General features: G+C 36.9%; 1 protein-coding gene across 4 annotated transcripts in view; it reads left to right on the top strand.

Moving 5' to 3' along the window:
- The window catches only part of LOC309974896 (uncharacterized protein), a 69,010-nt gene extending 55,236 nt beyond the window's left edge, over positions 1-13,774 (top strand). For 3 of the 4 annotated variants that reach the window (XM_082859737.1, XM_082859736.1, XM_082859734.1), the window contains 2 exons: positions 5,353-7,112; positions 9,562-9,904. In XM_082859737.1, the coding sequence (XP_082715863.1) occupies positions 5,353-7,112; positions 9,562-9,704 (1,903 nt within the window). In that variant the 3' untranslated portion in view covers positions 9,705-9,904. Of the gene's footprint in view, positions 1-5,352; positions 7,113-9,561; positions 9,905-11,009; positions 11,056-13,279 lie in introns of those variants that run through there. The other variant, XM_082859735.1, reaches the window with a different exon arrangement.
- The last annotated feature ends 915 nt before the right edge of the window (positions 13,775-14,689 follow it).

The following is a 14,689-nucleotide window of genomic DNA, read 5'->3' as shown; positions in this document are numbered from 1 at the left end:
TAAATATGCAGCCCTAAATAATGGGAGCAGAAATGTGTAGTTGTACTAGAGAACAGCCATCTAGCTGCAAGCATTTTGTATGTCATTGGCATTAGTTATGCTATTCTACAGAGGCGATGGAAAGAATTTGTCATTGGTTAGGTAGAGGTCATTTAAGGGCATCTATATTAATCTTTACAACTCTGCAAGAAGGTAGTGTTATCTCCATTTCAGAAGGGAGACCTGATTTGCCCAAGATCCCACTACTAGCTTATTACTGAACCAAGAGGACCTAGGCCTGGATTATTTCAACCACAGTCATTCCATAAAGCTGTGAGACCTCTCTTTTATAATCTGTGTATTTTAATTGAGTTTTACTTCATGTATTGCCCATGCTTCATGAATTAGTGTATAGGCCTCTGCAATAAGAAATAACGTTTCTGGCTCCCTTAATTATTTTCCTGATGAAGAACATTAAGCAATAACTATATATATATATATATATATATTTTTTTTTTTTTTCTCCATAGCAGTCAATTTTGGCTTTATCTGGATGTTCTCTCACCTTTGTCTTCAGGTCACAGTTCACTTGGTCAGGTTAGCTTGTCTCTTAGCAACACTACCTTTCTAATTCTTAAAAAGTGCACTCCATCTGAACCCAGGAGCTTGGATTCTAAACCATTATCTAAAAAGCAAAATCTTATTAATCAGAGATATGTTACCATTCGTTCTTTCCTTATTTCTTCCTTTCTTTTCTAAAGCTACAGCCCATGCGTCCATCTCTTCTGATTTCTTCTCCATGACTAACTTATATTTAGTGATGCTTCTTCTCTTTTAATGGTGCCATTCACCCCTAAGTGAATCAGCATGAGTGAGACATAGGTTTGATGAGCCTTTCACACTTTATAAATACATAAATACATCTATTGATTAGGCACATCCAATGTATACATTCTCACAGAAGTTATCACCACCATCACTTCTCTTATCTCCCAAGTGCTTCACAAGTCCCTGTTATTGCTTTGTTTTTTCTTTCCAGAAGTCCTGTTCCAACTACTAGAACAAGTGTGGTCACTATATAGAGCTTCCATGGTGCAGAACTAGAAAAAGTCTCTGACACACTTCCTTATAAAGTTAGTCTTCGGATTTTCATACTTCTTGGCATTGTATTTTTAATTGAAATTCCAAGCCTTAAGACTTCTTTGATTAACTCTTTTAGCAAACTGCCTTAATAAATTGCGTGATCTCCTAGATCCTAATAGTTATTTTTTAAGCCACCTCGTTCTTTCATGATCCATGTTAAATTCTCTGCAGGCATCATGAGTTTTCATCACTGGCAGGTCCTTTCTCAAAGTAGCTATCAGATTGTAATCCATTTAAAAAACATAGGAACCCTTGAGGAGTATTAGAGAAGCCCTCATCTTTTCTACTTTCTAAATTCTGCTATAGGGACAGATTAATTTACTGGTTAAGACTCTGAGCTGAACGTTGAGGCAATTGATTTAGCAATGCTCTCTCCAAACCCCTACCTTGTACAGGCTTCTGTGTATCAGCAAATGGCTACTTCATCCCTCTGATTGTTCAGGCCAAAATCTTTGCACTCATGCTTGATTATTATCTTTTTCTCATACTCTAACCAATTTGTTTTCAATTCCTGCTTGTCTTTCCTTCAAAATATATCCAGAATGTGATCACTCTTCACTACCTCTATCCCTTGACAAATGAGTTAACTTCAGGAGGAGCCCCTTGTGTCCATTGGCCTAAGTTAATAGGCCACCTACCCTGGCCTTCCCGTTGGTCATATAAAACCTTGACATAAAGTTCAATTAGGGAGATGAGTCCTGTTCCACACTACCTTCTCTCACTTTCTGGTGTTATTCCTTGTTTGCTTTCATACAGAGGGAGAGAGAGAAAAAGAAAAAAGTCTCAAGACACTATTAGGGTAGTGATAGTAGGAGTCAGGGCCCAAGAGCTGCTTCCCTCAAAAGGACTCAACTCTTGCCAGCATAAACATCTCTGTGTTTGTGCACATGTGAGAATTTGAAGATGAGAGGAGGAAGAGGAATTTGAAGATGAGAGGAGGAAGAGAAAGAAGGGAAGTGTAAAATTCTGCTTTTTAGTTGAGAGGCAATTTTGTATAATGGTTAAAGAGTATAGACTCTAAAGCCAGTCAGTCTTGGTCTGAATCGTGCCAGTAGCCATGTGACCCTGGGCAAATTCTTCTTTTTTCTTTTTTTCCAGTTTTATTGAGAAATAATCGACATATATCACTGTGTAAATTTAAGCTATACACTATGATGGTTTCATTTACATACATTGTGAAATGATTACCACAATAGGTTTAGTTAACATCCATCAGTTCATATAGATACAATAAAAATAAAAGAAAAACGTTTTTCTCCAGTGGTAAGAACTCCTAGGATCTACTCTCTTAACAACTTTCCTAAATACCATACAGCAGTGTTAACTATAGTCATTGTGTTATACGTTAAATCCCTAATACTTATTTATCTAATAACTGTAAGTTTGTACCTTTTGGCCACATTCCTCCAATTCCCCCTTATCCCAACCCCCGCCTTGGGTAACCACAAATATAATCTCTTTTTCTATGAGTTTTTTTGTTCATTTTGTTTTAGATGCCAAATATAAGTGAGATCATACAGTATTTGGCTTTCTCTGTCTGACTGATTTCACATACCATAATGCCTTAAAGTTTCATCCATGTTGTCACAAATGGTAGAATTTCCTCATTTTATATGGCTGAATAATAGTCCATTGTATATATATACCACAACTTCTTTATCCATTCATCCATTGATGGGCACTTGTTTCCATGTTTTGGCTATTGCAAATAATGCTTCTGTGAACATGGGGTACAGATACCTTTTTGAGTTAGTGTTTTTATTTCCTTTGCATATATCCCCAGAAGTGGAATTGCAAGATCATATGGTGGTTCTATTTTTAATTTTTTGAAGAACCTCCATGCTGCTTTATATTATGGCTGTAGTTGGGAAGATTCTTCAGCTTCTCTTTGTTTCAGTTGCCTTTTTGAGTTGGGGGTAAAACTAGCATTTGCCTTACCACATATGGTTATTGTGAAGATTAGGTAAGTTAGTACATGTAAAGCAATTAAATAATCTTAACATATAGTGAGTGTGCACTAAATAGTTTTTTTTTTTAAAGCCAATTTTCAAAGTAGCATTGTGAACCTTGTAATTCCTGGTGGCATAAGGAGCTATAAACACTTTTATGATGAACCATATCTAGGAACCCCATTTCCATAGATTAGAGTTCTCCTTCCTTGTGCACTAGAGAGCTGTTTAAAGGGACAGTGGCTGCACATTAAGTGCATTCAAGTCCACAGAGTCACCAGTCCTGGAGTGAGTCTTAAGTCCTTAGTGTTTTACCATTTAGGCCAACAAATAAAGCAACAACAAATTCAGCTCATTCTTTTCCTCCTTTCCCTGCAACAGGATGGTTCATGTTTGGGTGAAGAGAGTGGAGTTTGTTTTTAGGATGACAGACTAGTCTGCAGTATGCATTTTATAACTGTGACTGCACTTTAGACTTCAACTAGACCTTTCATTGGAGTCAGATAGAACTGACCATGAAGGAGAGTTACTGCCAAAGTTGACATTCTTTACTCGATATCCTTTTTATAGATACCATCTTAACTGCTTCTCAGTAATTTACTGTTTCTTAATGTTCTTCTTTTTAAAAAAATTTTTAAATTTAATTTTTAATTGAAGTGTAGTTGATTTACAGCCTTAATGTTCTTTCTAAACCAACATCCAGGGATATATAAACAAGGGCAGCAGCAATTAGTTGACAAAGAACAAGGTATTCAGGGGTCCTGACTATTGAAAATTGCCCAGCAGCATGGGATGGAATAAACCAGGCCAGAGGCTGGGGCAATTTTCTTTTCTTTTTTTTTTTTTTAAAGAAGATGTTGGGGGTAGGAGTTTAGTAATTTACTTATTTATTTTTGCTGTGTTGGGTCTTTGTTTCTGTGCGAGGGCTTTCTCTAGTTGTGGCAAGTGGGGGCCACTCTTCATCGCAGTGCGCAGGCCTCTCACTATTGCGGCCTCTCTTGTTGCGGAGCACGGGCTGCAGACACGCAGGCTCAGTAGTTGTGGATCACGGGCCTAGTTGCTCCGCGGCATATGGGATCCTCCCAGACCAGGGCTCGAACCCGTGTCCCCTGAATTAGCAGGCAGATTCTCAACCGCTGCGCCACCAGGGAAGCCCTGGGGCAGTTTTAATAAGTTCTTTTGTCCAATGCCCAGCCAATTGACCAACTTCTCTTTTCCTCGTTATCTCTTTCTGCTTCGGTGTTTGTTTGTTTAAGTGTTTATTTTCCTATTCCTCTACCCTGGATTTTTTTCCTCAGCTGTATCTATTGTCCTTCCTCTACTACATTTTACTATATTTCCATCTGTACATTGTGGAAGAGAAGATAACTAAACCTTTATATCCGAAATTAGAAAATTTCCTAAATCCTCCTTTTTCTCTCAGGATCAAAGATTGCCTTCAATTAAGGGGCACCGTGAACTTTTAGTGTGCTTGATGAGAGCATTATTGCTCGTTTGGGTGGGATAACTTTTCACTGTGGAATTGTCCCTGGCATTGCAGGATGGTTAACACCCCTGGCCTCAGTACCAAGTGCCAGTAACACATTTCCAGTCATTGAGACCACCAGAAATGCCTTCACACATTTCCACACACCCCACAAAGTAGTGGTGGAGCCTCTGGTTTAGAACCACTGCTCACTAGGCAGTTGGAAGCATATCATCCCAATACTGAACTTGGCTGCTCATTATCAACTGTTCTTTACAGTTTGATGGAGCAACTTAATTGCCAAAGTTTTTACATCTAGAGAAAATCTAGCTATTTGAGCCATTAAAGCGGTGCCATTTACACTATACCCGTCACTTTTCACTTTTCAAAATTCAAGATGTTGGGATAACCAAGTTGTTTATTGGTTATATATATATATATATATATATATATATAAAGTATCTTAGGGAAAATATTAGGCTTTCATAAAGTTATTGGTTTATGAAATGAGTATGTGAAAATGAGTTGTAAGTTTCTCAAAGTGTATTCACTTTTATCAGGTTGGCCAAAAAGTTCGTTTGGGTTTTTCTATGTTATGGAAAACCTGAAAACAAACTTTTTGGCCAACCCAATCATTTAGAGGATTAAAGCATATCTCTTTCAAAGGTGATTTTTAAAATATAGTTCAAAGTGGACACACACTTTAGAATCTCTTATACTAATGATTTGTATATCTGCACATTGAGTATAATATTTTAGTTTATAATGTTATATAAGTAATTAAGTTATGAATTTCTTAATTCTTTTATGTTTCAGAGAAAGAGATTTGAAGAAAACTGGGCACAGGTTCGGCAAAGCCAAGAAGAGAAACAGAAAAAGAAACAAAAAGCAGAACAGTCATAGTAAAATCATGGAGGAAAACTCATTTGAAACCTTAAGTTATCTTACACCAGAAGATCAGGACCCATCTCAGAATGAAGAGGAAGACTTAGAAGAGACCAAAAGAGAATCAGAGTGCTCCTTAACGGGTGGTCTGAGAAATGAAGTAGGAGATTTTGTGAATGTCCATAAAGATGAGAGACAGGAAAACATAAATTTTGAAAACAGTTTGCCACATGTTATGTCTGTAGTTGAGTTGGACAATACACCAAAGAATTTCCTCCCCAAGGAAGATGATGACTTGTTTCTAAATTTGTCATTGATGCCAAATGAAAGCTCTGTTGCTTATTCAACAGTGACTCAAAATCTCCCCTATGTAGCAAGTGATGACTGCCCTGGCACAAAGATAGAAAAGCATATAGAAAGTAGGGATATCATGGCATTACACATCCAAAACCGATTTGTTGAAACCCCATGCTCATTTATGCAGAAGAAAGAGATGGTAGATAAGAGTCTCCTGAATGAAACAAATCTGTACCATCAATATGGATCCAGAACTTCAGATAAAGTTTTAAGAAAGGTACAAGGAGTAAATACATCTAAAAATAATTACTGGGCTTTTTTCTCAAATGATTTCTCTGATGAAGAATTACAGTTGGGCTCTGATAGACAACCCTATTTTGGTAGCTGGCCTGAGGGACCTAATAAGTTTATATGTGAACAGAGACCAAAGAGAGAGAGATGGCAAAAACTGGCTCATCCTGACAACAGGAGACAATTGATTAAATTGATCTCTCCTTCTGAAGGAGCATCAGGACCAGGAAACAGTTCTGAAACATTGATAGAAGAGAAGCTATCGATAGAAAATGAAGATTTGTCACCTCCAACTGAGAATATAGATTCAATCATAGAAACAGAGACAAATATCTTTGGAAGCCACTTCCTTAAGCTGGATAGCCTAAAGAATGCCTTACACTCAACAAAGAATAAAAAAAGGAGGCAGAAAAGGATTTTCAGTTTGGCACCAAACTTTAACTTACTGGGACAGAGTCATATCAATGTAAAAGAAATGGGGGAATGTGAATTGTTAACAGAAAGCCATGGAATAAAAATTATTTTGGAAGAAAAAAAAGATGTAATTTCAGATATAAATAATGAAGAAGAGAATAAGCAAAACATTATGACCTTCAATCATCATTCATCATGGTTTTACTTTGACATTGTCAAAGATTCTCTTCTAAATGTTGGTGGACAATTTTATTCTCATTACCTGCTATTTAATAGACTAAGGCACTCTGTGTATTTTTACAAAAGCCCCATTCCTTCTCTTATGCTACAATATACATCTAGCTTTTGGAAGATATCTTTTACAAGCAAGAAACCGTTTTTGACTTCCAACTCTCAGAGGAGAGTAGATGATAAACTAAATGATGTAAGGTTCACTTCTTCAGAAATTTTAAGTAGCCCACCTGATACTTTGTACTCTTTTAGGGTCACTTCTGATCTTCACTTTTTAAATGAAAGTTTTGGTGAAAAGCTAGAGACATGGGAAGAACCTAAACCATTACAGTTCTCACAAACAGAGGATAACCAAGATGTAACAAGCACTGACTACTATGATTCCCTTGAGCTACCATTATCACAAGAGTTTGCCTTTCAACTAGTAAAGCTTTTTGGATCTCCTGGAGTTCCAGTGGGTAAATTGAGTTTATTTGCTACAAATAAAAAGTCCAGTTTAACATATGTGAGTAATTTTTGCAGTGTTTCTACCTCATGTTAGTGATTTCATGCAGTTAATTGATGTTGTGATACTTTTCGGCGGTGGAAGTGGAGGACACGTAGCAAATGGTGCTCGGTGGAGTCATGCCCCATACCCTACCTCCACAGCCAGTCGTCTGAAATGTCTTTGAGCATGTTGAATACTTGGACTCTCAGTTTCAACAGACAGTGGGAAGAATGAAGAATGAGACAGGCAAACAGTGATTATGTAACAAATAGAGATGTACTGCTTTCTTTAAGAAAAATATTTCTGCTTTCTGCATTTCCCTTGTTTGGCACATGGCCCTTTCCTTTCTCATTCACATTATAGCTCATAGATATGAGAATAGTAAAAGGGGGACAATGAAGATTAAGTGATGAAAAAAATATCTGAAATCAGTTGAATTTAATTTTTAAGAACTGAGAAGGGTACTGAAAAGAAGGTTAGGAAGGAGTCTGACTGGTTGACTTGAAAAGTTCCTTTGGGCTCTTAAGGTTGTTGTTTTTGGAAGTGAAAAATCTACCTGTGAATTAAAAATGAAAATATGATTTTTTAATATTGTAAGTAAAATTCTAAGTAATTCTGCTAAATAGTATGCCTGTGCAAGTTGCTAAATATCTTAAAGAGGAAATGAGGCACATATCCCAACTTTTCCTTATCTGTAAGTCAATTGCACGTGTTAATGACTTCATGCAATTGCATGTGTCCCCTTCCTTGGGGACAGAAGCTGTAAGAGCCAAGAAGTAAAGCTCCAGTCCCTGCATCCTGTATCTTCGTGATATTCTTTTTCTTCTGTACTTACCAGGGAGACTGGGGTTCTCTAACAGCTTGATTTCCAGTGTTTTTTACTTTGCTCCTAAACTTCTGCTGTTCTGGACAAGCTTGGTCCACTCAGCTCAGACCCAAGATTAGCTAAGTCTCAGAGTCAGAGGAGTCACAACTATCAACCTGTTCTGGCATCATGTTTATAATTTTTGCAAACTTTGTGAATAATCACATCGTAACTGCTGCAATTTTCTGTCCTCCTAGATGCACCAAAGAAACATACCAATTTAAAAAATTAAACTATTTGCTTTGGAGAATTTAAAAAGATAATGGAAGTCATTTTAAGCCGGGAATATTAGTCCAAAGTCCATATTCTGAAGTCATATGCAAAATTCTTTGTGGCATTTTGTGCCATTTTTCTGGGAGAAAGTCCATAGATTTTAACAGCTTCTCAGGGATGTCCATGACCCCAAAATATTAACAATCACTGCCTTAGATTGGCACCAGAAAGCATGAAGACACTAGTGGGAAAAGATTCTAAACCTCCTCCTTTGAATGCACAATACTATCATAATCAACAATAATGATCCAGCATCCATTAATTAAGCTTTGGAAAGCTTTTTAGAGGAAATAGACCTCATTCATCAAGTAGCTTACCTTCTAAATGGGGAGACAAGACTAGCACAAAACAAAATTATTGCACATAGAAAATATAAATGAGAAGCTTATGAATATTTTATGAGTGAGGTTAGCTGTGCTAAAGGGATTGTTGAAGAGAATATGGGGTTATGGTTTTGTCTGGGATGGCTCCAAATGGAAGTGAATTATAAGCAGTGCTTATACAAATATGACTTAAAAGAAAAACAGGGAAAGAATTTTACATTTGGAAATGGTGTATGCTTAAAAAAGGAAAGGAGAAAACTGGAAGTGGAGGCTGTAAACTAATTCGTTTACCTAGGTTGGACATGCAAAGCTCTGGTGTATCTATGACCTTGTAAATAAAACAGGGAACTCAAATGAATTCTATTATTAGGAGCTCTGCAGGCACAGTGGGATTATATAGTAGAGTCATACATAGGCCTGAAGAAACCAAACTACCCATGTTGCTGGGGATATGCGAGTATAGGAAAAATATTTTCCGTGGTTTGGTATGGCTGATAGGTATAAATCAATGTCTGGACTTGCTTATGAGCATCATAATTGTAAAGATTTTTTCTCCCAGACACTCTTACGTGGAAGGAGCAATTTGCAAGAAAACTAAACTTGCTGTACTTGCAGTGTTTTATACATGTCACAGGAAAGGATGTCTACCTAAATTTTATGCCCTGTGACAGTACCACTTGAAGCTACTGATGTGTATATATTTGTACTTACATGAGAATATGAACTATGATACATATCACTTTAGATATATACATAAGCATTTTTATTGAGTCTGGATAGTGTTTACTAACAGAGATCTGAGAGAGACTAACTCCTGCTTTAGCTATCACTGAAATATCTTCAAAACCAGGCTTTTATCATTATGGTGGTCTAGATATCATGTTTGTATGTCTTCATATTTAGGGGAAAAATATGTGTGACATTAGAGATGAAATTTGTTTTTTTTTTTTTTTTTACAGAATCTTTGTTGCCAGACGACTGTGTGGTTCCTCTTGACTGGAAGACACTGAAGATGATCTGTTTGCAGTGGAAGACGTCAGTAGAGGTATATTTTTATGGCTTTCAAAGCAGACCTTCTCTAACTGGTTTCTTTTTTTATTGATTTTTAAATTTTTAATACAATTTTTAAAGGTTACTTTCCATTTACAGTTATTATAAAATATTGGTTATATTCCCTGTGTTGTACAATACATTCTTAAGCCTAGCTTATACCCAATAGTTTGTACCTCCCACTTACCCACCCCTATATTGCCCCCGCCTCCCATAATCACTAGTTTGTTCCCTATATCTGAGTCTGCTTCTTTTTTGTTTTATTCACTAGTTTGTTATATTTTTAGATTTCACATATGCAATATCATATAATGTTTGTCTTTCTCTGTCTGACTTATTTCACTTAGCATAATGCCCTCTAACTAGTTTCTTAAAAAAAACAAAAGAAAAAAGAAAACCTGTTCCATCAAATGTAACATGAAGAGCTACATCCATTGTATTAAATTAGAGAAAGAATGTATGTGGATGGGTGGATAATCTATGCATGTTTCTTTCAGTTAGTCCCAAACAGAAAGTTGCATTTAATTCCCTAACTTTGTTGTAGTGTAGGCCGGTATAAGGGCCAACTGTGGGTGACTGAGGTCCCCGTTTTAGGAGAGTCATTTATTCTTCTTTACATCTTTTTCTCCTGTCCAGCCCTCAATCTTATCTTGTTATAATAAAGTAACAGCTACAAATTAGATTCATATTTACGTGACTTGGAAGCACCTCATTATTGGTATGTTCTGGTGGTCCATGATCGTTCTGACAGGCTGTTAATTTTCCAGGTAGCTGGAGGAGGACTGGTTGGGAAGGTTAGAAAGGTAACAGAAACTCTGGAAAATCCAGTACTCTGTGTAATGTAATGAGGAGAGGGTGGCTGGTATTCTGTTTACATTAGTTGATAGTGACTTATATGTGCCCAAAGGCAATGCCAGAGGTACATTTTGAAATAAATAGTAAAATCAAGGTTTAGTGAAACAGAATTATATAGTTCAGGATAGTAGGTATTTCTTAACTGTTCATATAAACACAGCTGTGGGAAAAGTAGATTTGTTTGTGTGCTCAGGTAGTAAAACCAAATACCTTTTTCTACATATTTCTCCTCATTCCCATGGAGACCTTTTTCCTACCTAAACATACACACACACACACACACACACACACACACACACGCACACACACGCACACACACACGCATACACACACGCACACACACACGCACACAGCAATAATTTAAATGTTTAAATTGACATTTATGTTTATTATGTTTTTTCTCATTTGGAGAGTATCCCTATGTGAGTTAAATGATGGTGCAAACCTAATCCCAATGGCAAATATTAATCATTATTATATGTATTTTAATTATGATTTCTAGAAAAGACAGAAGAAGATTGGTTAAAAAAATGAGGATTCTTTGAACTGTAAGTACAACTTATTCCAGAGACCTCTATATGATCAGGAGGAAATGGATGTTGACATTATTTGGTTGTAATAGTTCATATGTACTACAATTGAAGAGTAAATATAAAAAATGTAGTCTGTTACCATAGCAACTCTGTGTGCTATTGCACATGTGATGTTTTTATTTCCTTTAAATGTAGATCTTTTTATGAAATACAACAAAGCTTAGATTGTTGCTGCCAAATTTATTTTCCAACTTTATTAGTTAGAATATATTTTAGAGCATTCTGTCAACACACAGTTTATGAGGGATTTCCACCCCCTCACCCCTCACCTCCACCCAGATTGATAATGTGGTGATGGCTGGGAATTAGGGATATAGGTTATATTTAAATATTAAAAGATTCTCTAGGAAAAGAGGTAAAACATGTAGACAAACTCATGTTTTAAACTTGACATCAAGTGACATTAAAATAAACACATGGCACTTTTTTTTCAAATGCCTAAATTATGAAATAAACACAGCTGCTACGATTTCATTATGTATCTGTCTGCATTTGATAAGAATTGAATGTACTCTGCATTTACCATATGTTTTCTCTTTTCATTGTTTCCATTTCTCAGCTAACTAGAAATACACATATACCCAGTAAAAATGTTTTTGTTTGTTTTAAACATGGTTCTGCTGAAAGAAGAAGGGGAAGGACTAAAGATCTGGGAGAAGAGTTTAGAGATTTGGAAAATGTGGGATAAATATAGGAGGGGAAGAGATAAGAGGCTATGAGGAATTCCAGAGAAAGGAGGTGAAGAAATTCATTCATTTGTTCAACAAATGTTTATCGAGTTGCCTCAGTTCAGACATTGTTCTACACAGTGAGGATATAGCAGTGAAAACATTCCCGGCCTCATGGAGTTTATGTGAGGCTTCCCCTCAGTGTGACACCAGTATAAGCAGCATGCAACAAGCATGGGTATATTTGGCAGTAGCTAATTTCAGAGTGTTTTCTATCTGCTAATTTTGTGTCAAGGACACTTTATGGACCATACTTTTTTGATTTTTATGTTCATCTTCTACATTCATGCTAAACGAAATGCCCTCTGTGAACCTCACAGAGCAGTCATCCCTAATTATTTGTCCTCTCTTTTTGGGGAATTTTATGAGTGCTGTAGCCATGTACAGGTTTTTTATAATTGTAATGAGAATGGGCCTCTTAGTTTTGTGTTTGGCATAATTAATGATCAGTGGGCATCACGGGGTAAACAGAAATTTAGAAAGAAGGAAATAGCAGGAGAATGTGGTTGGCTCTGGGAGCCTCAAATCCCTGCCTATTTCAAAATCCTCTTCTTGCTGGTGGCCAGGGTGTTTATATTGCCTCACTTCTTTAAGGACGTAGGGCAGAGTGCTGGAAAGAGGATGCGTTTGCATCTTGAAGCTACTGCTGACTGGCTATGTGACCTTAAACAAATTACCCTCTCAGAGCCTCAATTTCTTCACCTGTAAAAAAATTACATTCATAATACCAATCTGTCATGGGGATAATAAATGAGGATTAAATGAAATAACTTGTGCAAAGTTCTTACCATAGTGCCTGAAAAATACTAGGCTCTTAGTTAGGGTTAATTCCCTTCCCCTGAGTACCTTAGTTGGTTACAGCTTTGTCTTTGAAATGCCCCTGGCAGAATAGAAATTGTGTTATCTAGGACAGGGGTCCCCAACCCCTGGGCCTTGGACCGGTTCAGGGCCGCACAGCAGGAGGTGAGTGGCGGAAGAGTGAGTGAAGCTTCTTCTGCACTCCCCATCACTCACATTACCACCTGAACCATCATATATCTCCCCCACCCCGCCACCATCCGTGTAAAAATTGTCTTCCACGAAACTGGTCCCTGGTGCCAAAAAGGTTGGGGACCACTGATCTAGGAGAGCAACATATTGACTCAATAAACTTGTTAACACATTTGCATGAGTTAAATGTATTTATTATTAACTTTATAATGTAAATAGCTGGGTCATCAGGAAATGGGACATAGACCAGGTTTTGATTTAGAGACAGAAAGTTGGGCATAATCAGGAGGACAGGCTCTTGAATGAGGCAGGACCAGGCAGGGTGCGGGGCTGTGGGGACAGCGTGAAGTTCTAGATATGAGGAGGTGGCATAAATAGGTCAGGAGTTTGGGAAACTGATAGCAAACTCCATTCATGTCACCATTTTGTCTGGACTTGTCTGGGCTTGTGTTTGTTTGTAGTTGAAGTCTCCGTCTTCCTGGTACTGTTGAAGATCCTCATCATCAAGAAACAGTGCTAAGTGCCAAACTGAAGGATAATTTAGAGTGATACACTCAGTGGATACCGAAATTGGTTTGAATAATCTGTTCAACTGTTCTTAATCAGTTTCCTGATTACTAATAAAAAACTCAACGAAAGAGGTAACAACTTGAACATTTTATTATCTAATTTTGAAGATACTCACCCTACTTTATTTCATGAAGAAAATAAGGCACAGAAAACTTGAGTAGCTTATTTTTAAAATTGTATCAGAATAGAAGGATAGGCCCTATATCCAAGTATGGGTCCATGATTCCATTTCTAGAATTCTGAAATCCAAAAGCCTCTGAAAACCAAAAGTTGTTTTTATTTTGTTTTGTTTCTTAAATGTTTGGCATGAAAACTAAGTTGGCAGCAAGACTTGACCCAAACAGACAGGTTAATTTTACTCCTTATTTATCCCACTTAGCGTGACTCTTCAGACATTTTACTGCAGAAATATTAATGTGTTAAATTACCAGGGGTGCCCTAGACCCCACTTAGAACTTCCTAAATTCTGAAACATATCTGACCTCAAGGATTTTGGTTAGAGATTGTGGGACTTGCACTATACTACAATAATAATTATTTTTATTATTACTATTATTTTAGTTTAATCGTACTTAACAAACTTCAAATACAAAAATTCATATTTGAAAAATATAAATTAAGGGGTGATTTCTCATTATTCAACATGTAGGCATTTATGTAATCTCTCTGTTTTCAGAAAGGGAGTGTTGCCTGCCGTATCTTGCCTCTTACTCCTCCTCATCCTGTTTTATCTTCTCCAGAGAATAAACCTCCAGGCTTCTGCAGGGGGTGGGCAGCTGCCTGACTGTGTGGACATTTGTTTCTTAAACAGACTTTCAACTGACCTTCCTGTTTAGAGTCCCACGTCCAGCCCTAAATCTTCCAATTCCTGAAATTTTAGGGGTTATGCAGAGTAAATAGTATTGTTTCTTGGCTTTCTATAATTCAAGTTTTATTTTTAATTTTTTTTCCAAATTAATTAACACTGGGCATTTAGCGTTCCAGTTTTTGAAATTTTGTTGCTGTGATCTTCTCTCTTTTCTTACAGTTTATACTTGAAAATAATAATGATTACCCACCCCGCCAAAAAACCTTTACATTTTCGTGGGGTTTCAGTGAGGGAGTGGAAGTTAAGTATTTGAGTTCTGTCTGCTAAATCAGGAACTGAGCACTTTATTTAAAATAGCTCAATGTTTTTCCTATGTTCATTTTGTACAGTTTCAGTTTATCTTTCTACTAGACTGTCAGTCTCTTACAGACAGAGACCAAGGTCTTCAGTGTTTGGTTGAACTCCCTAAGGTCTTGCTCTCTGTGCAGGCTCC

This window comes from Leucopleurus acutus, assembly GCF_964270905.1.
Source record: "Leucopleurus acutus genome assembly, chromosome: 18".
Lineage (NCBI taxonomy): Eukaryota > Metazoa > Chordata > Mammalia > Artiodactyla > Delphinidae > Leucopleurus > Leucopleurus acutus.
The sequence above is the reverse complement of the archived record's forward strand: the minus strand, read 5'-3'. Positions and strand labels throughout refer to the sequence as shown.